Below are 18,979 nucleotides of genomic sequence, written 5' to 3'. Positions count from 1 at the left end.
ACCAATTATATAAATCAAAAGGAAGAAATTCGTCAGAGAGATATTGTATCTCCCATATTATTTAATGTACCTAGATATATGCCAAACATATCCTGTATACTGAAAGTCTTACAAAAGATATAATTTTAAAATTAAAATATAAAACAGCTGTGTTTTGGGATTTTTTAAAATGTCTATTTGCTGCTCCACACTGTATATATTTGGTTGTTTTCAGTTTATCTTCACATAAAAAAAGACAATAACAAATTAAAAAAATTTATTTGAAACTTACAAAATAAGTGCTCTATTCCTATAACAGATCTTATCTACTGGTTGGAATTAAAAAATATTACATCATCAGCAGCTATTGCTGTTGTTGTTTTTGGCTTCCCATCTTCACTCCTGACTTCTCCATATGTTATCCTACCACTAACATGAACCCTCTGGCCCTTTTTTAAATAGTTTAGGATTGTCTCACGAAGGCCTGGTTTAAAACATACAATTCTGTGCCATTCAGTTCTTTGCATAAATTCTCCTGATTCATATCTGTAGTTTGTATGTGTAGCTAAGGAAAACACTGCTATAGGATGTTGTTCTGTACCCTTTTTCTGAGGATCTGCTCCAACTCTTCCCAACAACTGAACTGAATTTATAGCTTAAAAAAAATAAATTTATTTATAATTTCAAGACATATCTTTAAAGTTAGTTTTTAGTTTTTAATCATATTGTTAAATTATTTATTAAGTAAGTCACAAAGTACTTTCATAAGATCACAAAATTTGTGTAATCTTCTTATATGTATTTTTCCTTCATTTATGGTGTGATGTAATTGAAATAAAAAACATCAATGTCCAATATCTTCCTACATTCTATAAACAATTCTGAGCCTTTAGTTTTCCCTTTATTATAAAGAATAGGTTTTAATTTTGCAGCTTAAGTCAGCAGTACTTAAGTATTTTAGTTAACGGAGAATAGAAATGTAATTAATATTACATTTAATATTTAGTATTAATTAAGTAAATATTATCTCTGATCGCCTTCTCCCTGCACATCCACATTCTTTCATCAGAGAATGCACAAACAGATACTCCATGCTTAACACATGGAAGCATAAGCTACATTGCAGAGTGACTTCAGCAGATTCATATTTTACCTCGAGTAGATTGAGCACTTGAGTTGCTGTATATGAATCCCACATCTGAATTGATTTTTGCCCCTGGGTAAACTGCATTAAATAACATATCCTGCTCAACAAGGAGCTACATATTTATAACAAAACGGTAATGAAGCATAAATAAGACAAGTCTCCAAATACCAAAAATGAAATAGTTGATAGGATTAGAATTTTTTACCTGTGAAAACTTTTTAATGTTACTTAGCAAATTTGACTACACATTTTTTAAATGCTTTGTCTTGTTAAGAGGATTCTTCATAGTAGAAATTGGGGCTATATTAAGTATTTAATCGATACATAATGGGCAATTTTAAAGTCTTCTTACTTTTTTCTATCCTTGGGGGTTCTTGTTGAACAGTAGTATTGTTGCGAACAGCACTGACACAACTAGGTGCTCTTTGTTTTAAAAGAGAAGGTAAACATTTCAAAACCTTAAAATAAATAAATCAGTATTCATTTATTGTGTATATTTTAAATTACTTACTTTTGAAGAAATCATTTTGTATGTTTGAATCTTAACCTCTAAAAATATAACCTCACTATTATTTTGAGTAGAGACAGACATAAATTGTTTCTGAATATTTTGGAGCTGTGACAATGTGCGAGGTTGTCTGTGTGTCACATTTATGTTGATGTTGTTTTTAAATTAATAGAATAATTTAATTTGTATCTATTATTATCGAGTTATTAAGTATTATTTCATTAAAATTTTTTATCAGTTTTGTCCTATTGTTAGTTATAAATATTTGGAAATATGAGCTCTTCGTGACGCATACTTCCCTATTCAATATTTTTAGCCTTTTTATTAATATCACAGTATAATCTATACTGTGTTAATATTTTGGTCTTGTTTTTATTGTGGTGACAAATATCTTGTCTATTTTAACATTTTTTATTGTGGTTTTTCGTAGCGGAACGGAATTGGTCTAAATATCAATAGCTAAAAAATCTTTACAAGCTCTCAAAGATTCTAAAAATTGTACCAACCAATAATTAATATCTGTTTTGGAGTCAAAATTTATTATTTAGTTAACAATTGCCATTTTTATTCCGTTTATTATTTTTATTAACTAATTTAATAATTCTTCACATCATTTTTTAAATTGGTAGGTATATAATTTAGTAGGTAATAGGAGGGAAAATATCGGTTTTCGCGTTTTGATATTTCAGATCAATGATTGAATTTGTCCATTATTATTAATATCTATCATTGTAAACCTGATCATTTATAATTTCTTAGATTACCTACTACTAAAGAATATAGACGCTTATCTATTCTTTGCTACTACTATTATACCATAATATTATACTTTTTAAATATTATAATCTGACATTATGTACTTATGTATTTTGCCCACCTCCACCTTTATCCTTCCAATAAACAAATACATAACCTCAATCCTATTTGTGAAATATAACCAAATATAACCATGGAAGTTATTATCAAAGGTTTTAGAATATTTAAGTTGTCAACTGAATCTTTACTTACTTCTAAAAGTTCTAGAATTAGTAATTACTATAGACATTATGGTAAAAACTCTTAATTTTGATTATTCTATTCATAATTTTATAGCTTTCACCCTCATTTCAAGATGAGCATACTCAACAGAAAGTGTGTGTAATTTGGTTAAATTTGAATTAAATTATATTTTATAAGAGCCAGATTCTGATCTTAAGAGAAAACTTTTTTATCTTTCAAGTCTTGTTTATCAATGAAAAATGTTTTACAGAGTTTTAGTTGTAACAACACAATTTTAATCAATAAAATGCTTTATTTAACATTTAAAATATCATACCAAAACAATTGAATATAAGAAATTAGTTGTTGAAACACTCATTTACACCTGATCTATCTTAAGTTGTATTATTTCAATAACATTTTGAAAATCAACTATTTTGTATATAATTAATTGATCCCTTTAAAAATATAATTATTAATACTTAAGAATAAGCTTTAGAAAGTATAACACATAAAGCTTAATACTAATTTAGTCTGTTCCAATCTGGCAGTTTTAAAACATGTAAATATTGATATAAGTTTTATTACTTAACACATAATTTTAAGTAATTATTTTTTTCTTACAGCCACTCCACCCAAACGATTTTATAAAAATACTGGAGTATTACGTAGTGATGGTAAATTTGAGATCACACTTGATCAAAGGAAGTTAAAAACTCCAAAGGGAAATATTTTTGCAGTTGAAAGTGAAGCTTTAGCTTTAGCAGTGGCAACAGAATGGAATTCTCAGAAAGATAAAATTATTAGAAGTAAAATGCATCTGGTACATAATATTTCTAAGTTAATAGTTTTCATATTAATGTAAAGTTAAATTTAATTCACATGAAAACTAAAATTATTTTTAATGCTGGTAAATTATTCAGTTATTTCATACAGTGACAGAATTCTTTTCTTTAGTTTTCTGTGAGTAGTTGGGACTCAGGTTCTTTTGTTTTTACAATTGAGTCTGTTTATGATTATTATTTTGATGATTTTGTCTATAGCATCCAGTAAGCTGATGGACTTTGTGAATCTTTGAATTGTGTAAGAATCACATGTGGTACTTTCCATTATAAATCCCAACATTGCATTTCTTAAAGCTATCTGCTAATGTGTGGTTTATGTGTTTCTCACAGACATACACCACATCTATATTTAAATGGAATTTATGGGATATTTTAACAAATGTGGGTTTTTGTCACAATCTTCTAACAATTCACATTATATTATATCCTTTATTTGAAAGGAGTTTATATGGTTATTTTAAAAATAACATGATCTCTTGACAATTCACTATATGACTATTCAACATCATCAGTGCCTTGGCATATTTCAATTGACACTTTTTTCAGGAGTGTGCTAGTAACCTTAGTTGTCCTCCATAGAGAAGACAATACCGTTTCCTATGTATGGATATACAATTGTAGTTTTTCAGGATTTTCTACATGTTTCTATTGTTTGGATTGAGTTATTGGACCCTTGCTTGTCACATACAGTTGTGTTAAATTATTTACAAATTTGGACTGTGTTATTACATTAGAGCATGAAATTCAGTTGGGCAGAGATAACCAGACATGTGAGCTCTCATATACCTCAAAAGGAAAATTTTTGACCTATGTGTGTTACCTATACTCACTTATGGATAGGAAAATTAACACTCAAAACAAGGCAGTTTACAAGATTCACTTGACTCAGAAGATTATGGAGCGCCAAATGGGTGTATATCTGAGAGACTGAATCCCAATTGAAGAAATATGTCGTACAACAAAAACAACAGACACTATCAAAAAAATCAAGTTGTTAATAAAATAGAATTGGACAGGACACGTTGCTAGATGATCAGACAACTGTTGGACAACATTTATTTTAGAGTGGAGACCAAGACAAGAAACAATATGGAGCAGAGGACACCCACCAATAAGATGGACTGACAACCTGAAGCATGTTAGCTGTAATTGGATGCAAGCTGCACATGACAGGGACAGATGGAAAGAGCTGAGGGAGACCTATGTCCAGCAGTGGACGCATACAGGTTGATGACGAGACTGACTTTATTTGAGATCATCGACCTTCTTGTTTTATTCCTTTGTATATGTTCCTAAGATCTTTATAATACAAAATACACTGTATCTCAAAATAAATTTAGCAATACATAAATTGCAAATGTTGCTCTAAAATATAAAGAAATATTTTAGGATATAAATATACAACTCTACTATTTACAGTATTACACTATCCTTTTCTTCTTCAGATACCTCTTGTTTAGAAATTTAGCTGTAATCGTCATACATTGCAGGATTGGTACAATAGTTAATTGGAGACTGCTGTCCTACCACTCTTTTTAAGTTTTGCAGCTATGCCAGTTTTCATCTTTTTACTTGTTTTTCAAATTTCAAATGATTCTATTTTGTTGCAGCAGTACTTATTCATTGTTAATGTTTCGACACTATATGGGAGAGCAGAATGGATGTAAAATTTTATTGTTACACCACACAGACTAAAAATTATTAACTACATAATATATTGTCTATATGTACTCAAATATATCTTTTTAGACGACTCTGTGTAATACCACCATGGACAATCCTAATAACTTGACAAAATATGATATTGCCAATTATATTGTAAATTACTTGGATACTGATACTGTCCTATTTCAGGCTAATGTAAGTATAAAGTACAATGTGCAACTATAGTATCTCTAAACATTAATAATAACATAAATATATTTATTAAATTATAAAATATCTGTTTTCTTCCTACACCTTTCTGACCTTCTATTTTGCCTTTAAAAATTAGTTGTAGCATTCTATATCGATTTCCTCTCAATACATGTTCCAGATAAGACATTTTCCAGCATCCATCCATGAATCCACAATTACGGTTTAATTATGTTCACGATTGATACTTTTAGTGTCCCACTTCAGTTCCATACAAAAGTACAGACCAAACCTTACAAATGAAACATACCAGTTGAGTATTCAGTAAGACTAACTGATACAATTCACAGTTTACATCGTACCATAACTTCCTTTACATGACATATGTCGTATGTAAATTTTGTTTAATTGATATCAATATTTTAACACCTCCACTTATCAATAAAGCAAAATTTATAGGTTACCTATAACTAACCGTTTCAATAATCTGTGCAGCTTTTCAGTAACTCGACCCTTAGTCAACACATCAGCTGGAATAACACCAGTAGGCATATATTTTACATTAATAATTGTGTCAGATATTAGCTCTCTCAAAAATGATATCTTACATCAATATGCTGACTTCTTTTATGATAAATTGGATTTTTTAATAAGTTTAATGCACTTTGATTATCGTTAAAGTAATACATTCAGTTTTTTTAATTAAATCACTTAGCAAACCCCTAAGAAAAACAGCCTCTAACAAGGCCATATATTCTGCCTCGATGGTAAATAAAGCTACCGTTTTTTGTTTTGTGCTTTTCCAAGATATTGCAGAGCCACAAAGCTTAAATACATATCCAGAAAAGGATTTACGATCTAATGTATTGCTTGTCCAATCTACAAAACCGTGCAATTCTAAATTATCTTTTGAGTAAATCAGAGAATAATTAATAGTCTCTTTTAAATACGCCAATATTCTTGCACATTTTCAATGAGGCTCATATACATTATTAAATTGGCTCAAGAAACTGACTGTAAATTATATATCTGGTCTGGTTAAAACAGATAAATACATCAAACTACCCATTAGCCTCTGATAAGGAAATTTATCTCTAATACAATTGTTACTATCATCAACTGTTAAAGATAATTTTGATTCAATTGGAGTTTTAACACCTTTGGCATCATTCATGTTAACTCTCTAACAACTGAATAATATAGTTTTTCCAATTCAAAGCAATATAAACTTTATTTGGATCAAAGTCTATTTGCATACCTTAACATTACTTAATTCTACAAAATTTTTAATATCCAATTTGCTTTTCAGCTCATGTTTTAGTCTACTTGTTTCACTTTCATCTTTTGAGAACACAAAACAATCATCCACATATACTGCTACGACCGTAATTTTATTATTTTCTATTTTTATTTAGATATAAGGTTCATGTTTTGATTTCTTTTATTAATATTTTGCAAAACATTATTTACCTCATAATTCCAGACCCTAGAAGACTGTTGTAAGCCCATAAATAGCCTTATTTAATTTTAAACATTTGTTACCTGCTAAATCAAAACCCTCTGGTGATTGCATGTATATTTTCTTTTTCAAATGACCATTTAGAAATACTGTTTTAACATCTAAATGAGTAATATCCAAACCTAACTTTATAGAAAGTGAAAAAAACATCCTTAAAGAAGAATGTCGTATTAATTACTGGCGCAAAAGTTTCTGTATAGTCTATATATTCTCTTTAATTAAAACCCATAGCCACTAGTCTTGCACAGTATGTAACTTTATTTTCACTATTACACTCTTAAACACCCACTTATTATCAATTACACTACTATTTTCTGGCACATCTACCACATCCCACGCATTGTTGTCACGGAGAGATTGGATTTCATCCATTATGACTTGTCTCCACTTTGGTCCAACAGGACGTTGTAATGCCTCCGAGACAATTAATGGAACATCATCTATGTCACTTGTCTCCGCACACATATATGTTACATTTCACCTAAGTCTTTTCTTTTTCTTACTCTTTCTGTGTATTTCTTGTAATGTTTCAGGTAAATTGGGCACTTCAAAGTCTTTATCACAAGTTATCTTCCTCATAGTAGTTTTGCGTCATGTTCATCTTTTAAATCAAAATGAATCAAATAGGTAAAAGAAATAAAATAAGACTTACAATCATTGGTTGTGAGTAAGTCTTATTGTATTTCTTTTACCTATTTGAAATGGACTCACACAAGCAATACATTCAATGTCAAAATGAATCACTTCAAACCTTTTTGTGTCTTCCATAATGTATACTATAATACTAATAAACTAAATAAAATAATACTACATTTATACTATAATGCTTACTATAATTTCTTTAGTGATTGGATTATACACCCTATATCCTTTTGTATTTTCAGTATACCCTACTAAAATGTGCAAAGCATTTTTCTCCCACTTTGATCTTTTTTCTTTTGGAACGTGTACAATCATATTGCTGCCAAATATTCGAAGGCCACTAACATCAGGTTTACTATCTGTCCACATTTCAAACAATGTTTTGTTTAAACCAGAAGCCAACGGTCTTTTTTTATACTAAACAGCTGTGTTTACAGCTTCAGCACAATTTTTTTTCAATAGTGGCATCAAAGCCTTTTCTACAATTGTCCGATGCTAACGTTCGGATACTCTATTTGGTTCAGGAGTCTAGGGATTGGTTTTTTTGCATTTACACTTAAATATCTTTCAAATTCTTTTGAACATTGTCACTTCGCAGAGTTTTTATATAAACACCCTTCTGGTTTTCAGCCATACTTTTAAAATTCTTAAAACAATTAAAAACTTCACTTTTTGTTTTAATAACAGATCAAGACCATTTTACTAAAATCGTCTTGGAAACTAACAAAATATTTGGAGCCACCTAATGATCTGTTTTCCATAGGTCCACATACATCAGTGTGTACAATCTTCAATAAACTATGGGCTCTGTGACCTTGCTGTGGAAACGGTAATCGTGTTTATTTGCCCTCACAACAAACTATACAGTTTTGTTTTTCAATGTCAATTTCCCCAGTCACATTCATACTATTCCGTCTTTCATTTTATTTAAATAATATTTAGAATTTTTGTTAAATATTTTGCAACAATGATTTTCAAATTTAACTGAATTCCCATTCTCTATTAGTTTGCTTACAGATGAAAGGTTAGTTGTAAGTTCTGGAACACAAAGAGCATTTTGAACTACAATATTTAAATGATTCTCACCAACAACAGTTGTTAAATCCAAATCACCTGAACACTTTACTTTGGCTATGTTCTTGTTAGAAACTATAATGTCACCTGTATCACTTACTCTTTTATTATTAATCCAGTTTTCATTTGGTGTTAAATGAACACTAGCTCCAGAGTTCACATACCACTCGTTTTTCTTAAAGTCTCCATTGAGTAACGCGGCACTAAACGTATGTTTTTTACAATGGTAACATATGATTTTCGACAGGTCTCTGTCTCTCTTGTCATTTACGCCGTTATCACTTCGTCTGTGATTTTCAAACCGTCTGTTGTAATTGGTTCTGTTACTACTACCACTTGCAAACGCATTGTCAGTGACCAACATCACTTTTCATGTCCAACAGTTTTGTTTTGATCGAATCGGTAGAAATATCAATTGCCAAATCTCCAATCGCCTTGAAATTAGACTTCTCAATAAACTGATTTTTCTCACGTACCCTGAGTCATCAAACAATTTTTTTAAAGCGTCCCAAATTTCTTTCGCGGTTTTTGCTTGTTTTACATGTATATATAACGATGGATCGAGCAAAATAACCAAATTGGCTTTAGCTTTTTCTTGTGTGTCTACTTCGGTTTCAGTTCGGTCTAAACACGTAGACAAACCTTCTAGAACAAGATAATTTTGCACTGCGAAAGCATAATCAGCGTAATGATCTCTGTCCTCCGTTCGTTAAGTTGTCCAAGACTGTAAGGACCTACAGTTTAACCTCGTCGACCTTTTTCAACGCTGAGACCGCTATAATATCAAAATGACCTATATTTTTTTATTTGTTCCTAAATATTTCAGTTTTCCGTCTCCAAAAGAGCTCCTACCATCCCATGTTCTTATTTTTAAATTTCCCTTTGTTTCTTCATCGTCTTCATACTGTTTTTATCTCCACTGTTCCATCCGCGGGCGTAGCCAGGTTTTAGTTTTACACTTGTATCAGATCTACTTTTCACTTTTTATAAAGAAATCAATTTTAGGAAGATGAAGAGTTATTTAGGTTTCAAGTTCAAGAATGGGATCCAATTATCCAATGGTTCAATGAAAAGTATGGAGTGAATTTAAAGAAATCAGTTCAAATGGATATACCAACAGTTAATGAAAAGGATAAGACGCGATTTCTCAAACATTTAATGTCCCATAACTTTGCCGCGGTTAATGGTAAGGATTGAAATTTGTTTATAGCTATACCAATGTAGAATACTTGTATTCACTGGTGATCATAGAACTGCGCGAAAGCGGGGTTAAAATTTACGTACGAGCCCCTTCCCATATCAGTTGGCCAACGTTAGATTGATAAAAAAATTAAATTTTAGAGAACAAAAATAAAAGCACAAGTTTTAATGCATTGAACAACATTTTTGAATTTACTTATTAGAGAAAATATTTTATAACGTAATGAAAACTATTGATTAAACAGAATAATAATAAATTTACAAAACGCATAGAATATGTAATGTTTACAAATAAAATATGAAAGTTTACCACTGAGTTATATCCCCTTTATTTTTAATGACATCCACAATTCTTCGAGGAATAGTTTTTACCAAGTTCTGACAAAATTCTAATGTAAACGAATCCCATATTTCTTGCGATTTTTCATTCAATTCGTTGACGGACCTGGCAGGATGTTTTCTCAAAGCTTTTTTTATTTGGCGCCACAAAGTCTATCGCGGACAAGTTGGGCCTATAAGAAATCCATTCCAGAACAAGACCATGGTATGCCATGGTCTTCAATCCATTTTAAACTCTTTTTTGAGGTATGACAACCTGCGCCGTCCTGTTGGAAGATAAAATCGGTAAAAGAGATGCTTCTAAAATATTCAAATATTTGTCCGTGTTTACAATACCATCGATAAAATGTAACTTTCCCACACCTTTAGACGACATGCTGTCCCAGATCATGACAGATGCAGGAAATTTGACTTTTCTCTTCAGACAGTCGAGATGGAAAGCTTCATTTTTCCTGCGAATGACGCGACTCCTACTGTCTCCAACACACACTTCAAATCTCATCACTCCATTGTAGTGAATCCCATTGCGACTGGGTCCGATCTTTATACTCTTTTGACCATCTTAGTCTATTTTTCTTTTGTTGTAATGTTAAAAGTGGCTTTTCCTTGCCTCAAATAAAATGAAATTTATTAAAAACAATTCGTACTAATTTTTTAACTATAAAACTTACTTTGTAACTACCAAACCCTAATTTGTGGGCCTCTCGGTGACATGCTGATCTAGAAACGTGTATTTTTCACTATAATGCGTTTTAATGCCCTTCGATATGCTTGGTTATTTTACTTTTTCGTACATTTCTAGGTTTTGTGACGCCCGAACCTGTAGTTTTGTATCTTCTGAATATATTTCTTACACTAAAGCGTGACAATTGCAACATATTCGCGATTTCCGAGACAGACCACATCACTAACGTGGAAGTAATGCAGAGAATAGGCAAAAGCAAAGAAATAATCTTCACCGTAAAGAAACGGAAGCTTGAGTACTTCGGACATGCCATGAGGCATACTAAGTACCGGCTGCTACAGTTAATAGTCCAAGGAAGAATCGACAGTAGGAGGGGACCGGGAAGAAGACGACACTCATGGATGCATAACCTGCGACAATGGTTCGGACTAACATCGACCGAACTGTTCAGAGGTGCCGTAAACAAAGTCAAAATAGCCTTGTTAATAGCCAACGTCCGAAACGGATAGGGCAAAGGAAGAAGAATGAGGATTGAACAAATTTTATCATCGATAACTTTACCTCGACCCATTGTACAATCCACAAACGACAAAAAGCTTTACAATACTACAAAGTACATTTGACAACAATATTATTGTTTTGATGTCATTTTTCCAGAGCTACCTCTGATTTAACGTAATTATAAAAAAATCAATGCATGTTGAGATAAGTGAATGCATAGCCAGGGTTTAGTGATTTTTTATTAATGTTGAAAATAAATAAAAAACCGTAAGGGTAATATTAATTAATATGGGAACTTATAAAAACATGCAGAGTATAATTTGTTTATGGTAATCGCAAATTCCATAGATGGGCCAACTGATGTGGGAAGGGGCTCGTATAGACGAGGAAATCACGATCGTCGAAATTGTTGCAGTGATGGACTGAGACCCATGTGATAAATAATAAGTTGCATCGGTGCATAACAAAAATGCATTTTAAGTACATCTCGTTTATATTTTCAATGATTTTTGTTCAAATGTTTGTAAAACCGGCTTTAATTTGTTATTTTGTCTTAAACTTTCGGTATTAAACGTGTCAAAATCTCTATTATTAATTATTGCAAAATTATTGTTAAAAACTTATATTTCCAATTTGTTATTTTGAGTTGAGAAGTTGAGACATACTGTGCATTTTTCTGTGAACCTTTGGTAGGATGCGTTGTCCAATACAAGCACGGTTTTCTGGTGCAAGTCGGAAATTAACTTTTCTTGAAGCCATTTTGTAAAGTTGTCGTGGTTCATATCGTTGTGATAATCTCCAGTATGCTGACCAGATTTGAAGATTAGGATGCCATTTGGAATAAAACCTATTTCCCCTCCTGCATGTACAGTAATTAACCTCTGACCATTGGCAACAGGAGCCTTTAAACAGTCGTTTGAACCATAATCCCATGATTCAGATGTATGACTGCTGTAGAGATACGTTTCCAGTATTGCTCTATATTTTTTATTTTTCTTAGATAGTCTGTTCTTTTAGCTCGAATATCCGTTTTTTCCATCAGTATTTTTCTGTTGTCCTTGGTTTTTGCCATTTAAAACCTAATTTTTTTACCACTTTTCTGAACGACGATAATTTTCCTTGGAAATTAATATCATCCTTAACAGCTTTGACACCTGACATTGTAGATCTGCTGCCATGAATCATTGCAGAGGTATGAACTGTTTCTTATAATTTCTTCCTCGTAAACATCGAAAAACGTTTGTTTTTGGTTTTGGATGATTGATTTTTTTTTAGGAGTTTTAAAGATTTTTCCCGGTGGCCTGAAGGAGATGAAAAATCGGAAACTCTATTCCTTCTTTAACAATACTTTGAATGCTACTTTTAGAAACTCCCGTGGCTTCAACAACCATTTTCAAAACAGAAGATTTCGTGTTGTTTTTCTCTTCCCCCTTTTTCAAAAATTGATACACCTAGGTAGATATTCTGTCGGCCCTGACTGTGAACAACACGGCTGTTATTCATTGTGATGTAGGCACTGTAAAGGAAATGAAAATATAAAATAGTTTAATTAAATAATTATGATTGATCTACAGATTAATTAAAAAAAGCATATCACGTGTATGTTGGGTAAGATATTTTTTTTCAAGTTTCTATAAAAAAAAAAAACACCAAAAGAATATAATTTAATTATAACCCGACAAAAAATGTTAAGATTAACATGTAGGTACCTATAAAAAATACCCATTGAAATTTTTATAAACAAAAATTATTTTTTAATTTAAAAAAAGTTTACTTTTTTATAATTTTATTTCATACTTTTAGAACACAGATTAAAAAAAAAGTATAGACTCAAATCTATATACAGCAAGACCGGATTCACTTTGTATTTGAGATTCGCGAAAGAGAATGGCAACGGTATCACTCCTAAGCGAGCCAGGAAACGTATTTACCCTCCTTGCAGGCATTTTACTTGGCGGGACGTTACCAAAATAAAATTCAGAAAGTTCTGTTAAAAATATCTTTGCATGAATAATACATCATTGTAACATTAACAAAAAAGCTTTTACTTACATTATTAAAATTGTAGATTCAAGTTTATCTGTGTTTGTTCATTGCGATAGATAATCTGTAGCTAATGTCTTTCAATATAGACAAACTTATTGCGACAAAAGTGTTTATAGTGTTATTTCTTAGAATAATGTAAAGTAATTACGATTTTAAATCCTTTTTAAGGTGGTATTATGCAAGTAAGGGTAGTTGTAGCCGCTATATATTTTTATGGTAACCAAATTTTGCTTTAATTATCAAAGAGACAAAGAACATTGTTCTTAGCTCTCGAATGTTATGTCACTCCATAAGTAACTTTCGATTACTTTGAATTTTGCGCCATCGAAAACCCAAATCATGTATAATTAGACGCAAACTCTCTCTACCACCGTCAAACCGCAAATCTTCTTTAAATTTTAGATGTAAGCGTTTGACAGTGAGTGCTGTTATATTCCTGTAAATACCAATTGTGAATTTGTCTTCGAAATATTCTCGAAATAACATCATCTAACTTGAATTTTTTCGAAGTTCTATTTTGATTATGTTGTGTTTTAAATTACGAAACTTCCCCCTTTTCAATATTTTTTCTTTGCTTCACACTGTTGTTTACCGTACCCAGACTAATACCAACTGCTTGTGCAACCCGTTTGTGTACTTGTGACAAAGGAACTAATGGCTCACCATGCACCGCGTCTAATTTCATAAAATTTAATACACTATTTACTATTTCACGACTTTGTGCGCTTAGAATTTTATGTTTTGCTAGCGATTTAAAATCCATATTAAAAAATTATTTCACCGATTGTACCAACTGTAGAAACAATTACATTTCCTCCTCGACGTTTAGCCTACGACTGATCGCTCTGGGTTTACAGAGCGTCAGCACCATTGCGCATCCAAATCTCAAATACAAAGTGAATCCGGTCGTGCTGTAAGTCATAACATTTGAAGTAGTTTTGGAAAAGAGGTTATCAAAAATAAAATATTAACAAATCAATTAAAGCAGACTCCAATTTTTATTGTTTTGCATCAGTCTCAAGAAACAAATTAAACGAAGAAATTGTATTTAAAATTCCTTAATGCGCCTCTCTTTTAATTCATTATACAGTACCTACCTATCCTATTATACATTTATCAAATCGTAAATGATAAGTAATAATTGTTAGACTTGCCCTTTGAATTACTGAATTAAATAAATGTGTCTTGACAAAGACAGTTTTTACTAAATTTGAGAAAGCGACAGGGAAACGGGAGAAAATTTACACAAATGGGTTAAAGTTAACACTGCCAAGTCAAAAAAACGAATAACCAAATTTTCAAATCAATATTTTTAAGATATTTAGTACACTTTGTTTCGCATGGAAGGGACGACTGAACCAAATTTCGTCATAGTCATGAGTGGTTGTACTATCTCTACTTATCTCATTTTACCGCCTAAAATTCCACAGAGGTCAAGGTATACTCCATTCGCTTAGCTGGGGCATATTTTGACAGATTCATTGTCGGAAACCTACAACACAACAATTCCTACTTTTCGGTATTAATTGCTCAAGTATCCTACTATTGCAGACTTCTTTCTTTAAAAAAAAAAATCGGTTGCCTGTAAAGTCGGTTTTACGGGCGAATATTTTACGTGACAACGTCTTTTTCTCGGTAGAATATTTATTGATATGAATATTATTAAATTGCACAATAGGAACAAGGAATTGAATGAAAATAAGAATTGCATTACCGATTTATTAGGTATTTTATATATTATTTATATTTTATATATTATATTTTTATATATTATTTTATATATTATTTATTTTATATTATATTATTGATCTTATTATTTTCTACAAAATTTATTTGAAAATTTTTTCGATATATCAATTAGTTGCGGAGATATCGATCATTGAAGTTATTGTTTGCTACCAGTATTTTATATATTTATTTTTTTCAGTTATAAAAAATTACTATTTCCAATTGTGTCTACCAAGTATGGTCACATGTTATGTCACAGATAATGTTATGTGACGTTCACTTCTGATTATATATATTTTAATATTTTTAATTTTAAAGAATTAATTTGAAAATCAAAACACTTATTCAGATCGAAGGTTCAAATTTTTGCTAAATAAATTTGAAATTAATTAAAATTTGTAAATGTAAATGGTAAAGTTGAAAATTAAAACATTTACTAAAATTGGAATTTGAAATTCTTGCTAAACACAGTTAAATTCTAACTCCGCGCGTGGTGATTGGTCGGTTTAGTTCGTTTGTTTGGTCGCCCTGTTTTGACAGGTTAGAAGTTATAATTTGTTATTTTAAATGTTTGACTAGCAATACGCGCTGTTTCTTCTCAATCGACTGAATTACGATTGATTGCAGAATGATTTAAACTAATAATTTACTTAACACTATCAACATTTGTCAATAGTATGACATAACCTATAAACTCAGTTTCTCAACTTTTGTGTCAATCTAACAATTAATCAATCAATCATAGTTTACGATAATGAAATATTAGTGTACAATTATTTACCTTTATTGTTGTAGTTATTGTAAATGACGAATCTAAGCACTCCACATTTTCACTACAGACACAGCTGACGATACTTTCAACGATTTTCAACTTTAGCGATTCAACGCGCCTAATTCCCTAATGCCGCGCGCAGCGGACCGATCATGTTTGAGTGGGAGAGAGACGCAAGGCATTCGCCGGTCCGGCGGGCCTCTCTCTCGTTCGGCGACTCACTGTAACAGACGTGAGCGGGCGTTACACTTTTTCTTAAATGACTCCGAGCCACAACCTAATTTAAGACGTTGTCACGTCAAAAGATGAATTATTCTAAATAGTGGAAGTATATACTAAACCCATCAAATTTTGGTTAGTATATATTTAAAAAATATATTTTAGTTGTTATAATTTAACATAACTATTTATTATGAAGTTGTATTATTAGTTGTATTATATTATTATAAAGTTGTATTTTATTTACTATTTAGTTTGTTTACTATTAATATTCGCTATGAGTACGTGTGCTTGGTTGTATAGTATTTTCCAGCCACTTAGAGTCTGTCAAAAAGTAACTAACTTCGCAAAAAAATAATTACTAAATTCACTAGACAGTTCGGACTGGGAATAGTGAATCGAGTATAACAGATGAAGTTAATAGTTGAAGAATAGAAAATTACAATAATCAAAGAACTGTTAAAATTATGAATGATCGTATAAAGTATGGAGACCCATAGCTAATAAGGGAATTGACGAAAAAACTTGAGATAATACCGGTCCGGAATAAAGAATTTTTTACAGATCATTAACTAGTGATATAGATAATAATTTGGTTTAATAAAAAGACGATCAGACATCCAGAAGTATTAGTATAAGTAAAACAGTAGTAAAAAAGTAAATAAGACAATTTAATATTTGCCTTTTTTTAGGATTCATGTATGGGGTAGATACGCTTAAATCAGTAGTTTTAACCATGGCTTCCACGGAGAGATTTATAAGCCCAGAGAAAGCAGTATTGCTGTCGAGGTTAGAAGAAGAATACCAGAGTGGTCGTTGGGGACGAGTTGAATGGGCTCACGATTTGAGTCAACAGGATCTACAAGCTAGACTGTCTGCTGTTGTTCTATATGTTTACTTTAATTCTCAAAATAACTCGATACAATCAAAACAAATAAATTCTTAATAAAAATTTAATTGTAGTTCTTTTTGTTAAATGTTTTTGGCTTGCTTCAGCTATTTATTTCGGAAGTTCAGAACTTTTTAAATGTTTTGAATTGAATGAAAAACATTACACAGAACTGGAATATTCCTAATCATCCAAGGAATTATAAAACAATATAAGATCAACATAATAGCTCCGCGCCAGAGTGAATATACTGGAAACTAGCGAATATGTATTCTCTTACGACTGCCATCCGAATGAAGATATATTTGGAACAAGTTTCCATATATAAGAATAACAGAATGGTTTTTCAACTATACCATTTTAAAAAGGAAAAAACAGTTAAGATTTGATTTCACGTACAGGGCGCTTGCGCATCCGCTTATACGTATTTCGGCCTAATAGGCCTCATCAGAAAGGCTTTCGCAATCGCTCTGAACGTGAAAATAAATCTTTTCTGTCTTAGGAAGCAACTCTAACATGGCTTCGTATAGACGCAATGTAGCGACATCTGATAATAAAATCATAGGAGACAGAAAAGATCTATCTTTCTGTTCTTTCTAAGACAGAAAAGATTTATTTCACGTTCAGAGCGATTGCGAAAGCCGTTCTGATGAGGCCGAAATACGTATAAGCGGATGCGCAAGCGCCTGTACGTGAAATCAAATCTTAACTGTCTTTTCCTTTTTATTTCGATATACTCTGTACGATTACTAAAAACCAATTCGCTAAGAATTTTGCTTAGTTGAGGAGATATGTCTTCTTCTTCTTCTTAGTCGTTGACCTGATGCAGGTATCGTGATATCATGAAGCTATTAGCTAAATTCCCCAATGTTCCTCCACGTTTTTCTATCTTCTGCCATTCTAGCACATTCTGACAATGGAGCGCCAATGGTAGCAACAATATGGTCCGTGTATCGTGTGGGAGATCTACCTCTATTTCTTTTGCCTTCTACTTTTCCCTGGATGGTAAGTTTTTCAAGACCATTTCTTCGAAGCACATGTCCAAAATAGCTTATTATTTGTTCTGATATTTGTGTTCTTAGTCTTTTCTTTATGTTTAGCTGGTCCAGTATGGATTCATTTGTTCTTCGGGCCACCCATGGTATTCTCAGCATTCGTCTCCAGCAGTACATCTCAAATACATCTATGTTCTTTTTGTCTTTCTCAGTAAGGGTCCAGCATTCCGATGCATAAGTGAGAACTGGAAAAACTAGACTTCTTACTAGTCTCATTTTTGTATCGGTAGTTATTTCATGGCTTTTCCAAATTTTTGTTAATTTTGCCATAGCGCTTTTTGCGATTGCTGACCGCCGCTTTATTTCTTCAGTACAGCCTCCTTTGTTGGTTATTAATGAGCCCAGATACACAAATTTATCTACAACAGCGATATTGTTTATCATGACTAGATGATTTTGATTGTTGTTAGCTCTGTCAATTATCATGATTCTCGTTTTATCTCTGTTTATTTTAAAGCTCATCGTTAAGCTTACGTCTTCTATCCGTTGTAGCAGGTGAATCAATTCAGCTTCAGAACTAGCGAGCATAATAGTATCATCTGCATATCTCAAGTTGCAAATCTTCTTCCCGCCAATGGTGATGCCACCGTTCCAGTCTTCAGTAGCTTTCCGTATTATCCATTCACCATAGATGTTAAATAGAATTGGGCTTAGTATGCTTAAAATGCTTAAATGCTTAAAATTTCATGGACATCGCATACCTCAAACGAAGAAGTGCTGCATAGAATAGGCAAGGAAAGAGAACTTTTTAACACAGTAAAAGTTAGAAAAACATCATACCTAGGCCACATACTGAGAAATAATAAGTACCAATATGCCCAACTTATAGTGAAAGGAAAAATCGAGGGAAAGAGAGGCCTAGGAAGGAAAAGACTATCGTGGCTCAGAAACATCCGACAATGGACAGGGCTAAATTTTGAACAGCTAATAAGAACAGCTGAAGATAGAGAAGATTTTAAAATTGTAGTAGCCAACCTCCATTGAGGAGAGGGCACTTTA

The 18,979-nt window shown here is 31.8% G+C and overlaps 3 protein-coding genes across 4 annotated transcripts in view; 1 reads left to right on the top strand and 2 right to left on the bottom strand.

Annotated features, from left to right (window-relative positions):
- LOC140443813 (radial spoke head protein 9 homolog) overlaps nucleotides 1-18,979 on the bottom strand; it is a 65,354-nt gene that overhangs the window by 8,209 nt on the left and 38,166 nt on the right. The window contains exon 4 of one of the 2 annotated variants that reach the window (XM_072535269.1): nucleotides 9,739-12,787. The exons of the other annotated variant lie outside the window; for it this stretch is intronic. The gene's annotated coding sequence lies outside the window, so the exon portion shown is untranslated. Of the gene's footprint in view, nucleotides 1-9,738; nucleotides 12,788-18,979 lie in introns of those variants that run through there. 2 annotated transcript variants of the gene reach the window in all.
- Nucleotides 242-1,774, bottom strand: mtSSB (mitochondrial single stranded DNA-binding protein). The gene is made up of 3 exons (XM_072533781.1): nucleotides 1,638-1,774; nucleotides 1,479-1,584; nucleotides 242-634 (listed from the first exon to the last, which is right to left on the bottom strand). The coding sequence occupies exons 1-3, from the start codon at nucleotides 1,716-1,718 to the stop codon at nucleotides 306-308; spliced, it is 516 nt and encodes a 171-aa protein (XP_072389882.1). The 5' UTR covers nucleotides 1,719-1,774; the 3' UTR covers nucleotides 242-305.
- On the top strand, nucleotides 2,523-16,993 carry l(2)k14505 (ATP synthase mitochondrial F1 complex assembly factor 2 homolog l(2)k14505). The gene is made up of 5 exons (XM_072535274.1): nucleotides 2,523-2,683; nucleotides 3,239-3,435; nucleotides 5,207-5,317; nucleotides 9,552-9,732; nucleotides 16,729-16,993. The coding sequence occupies exons 1-5, from the start codon at nucleotides 2,584-2,586 to the stop codon at nucleotides 16,980-16,982; spliced, it is 843 nt and encodes a 280-aa protein (XP_072391375.1). The 5' UTR covers nucleotides 2,523-2,583; the 3' UTR covers nucleotides 16,983-16,993.

The sequence above is a fragment of the Diabrotica undecimpunctata genome, chromosome 6 (assembly GCF_040954645.1).
Source record: "Diabrotica undecimpunctata isolate CICGRU chromosome 6, icDiaUnde3, whole genome shotgun sequence".
Lineage (NCBI taxonomy): Eukaryota > Metazoa > Arthropoda > Insecta > Coleoptera > Chrysomelidae > Diabrotica > Diabrotica undecimpunctata.
The sequence above is the reverse complement of the archived record's forward strand: the minus strand, read 5'-3'. Positions and strand labels throughout refer to the sequence as shown.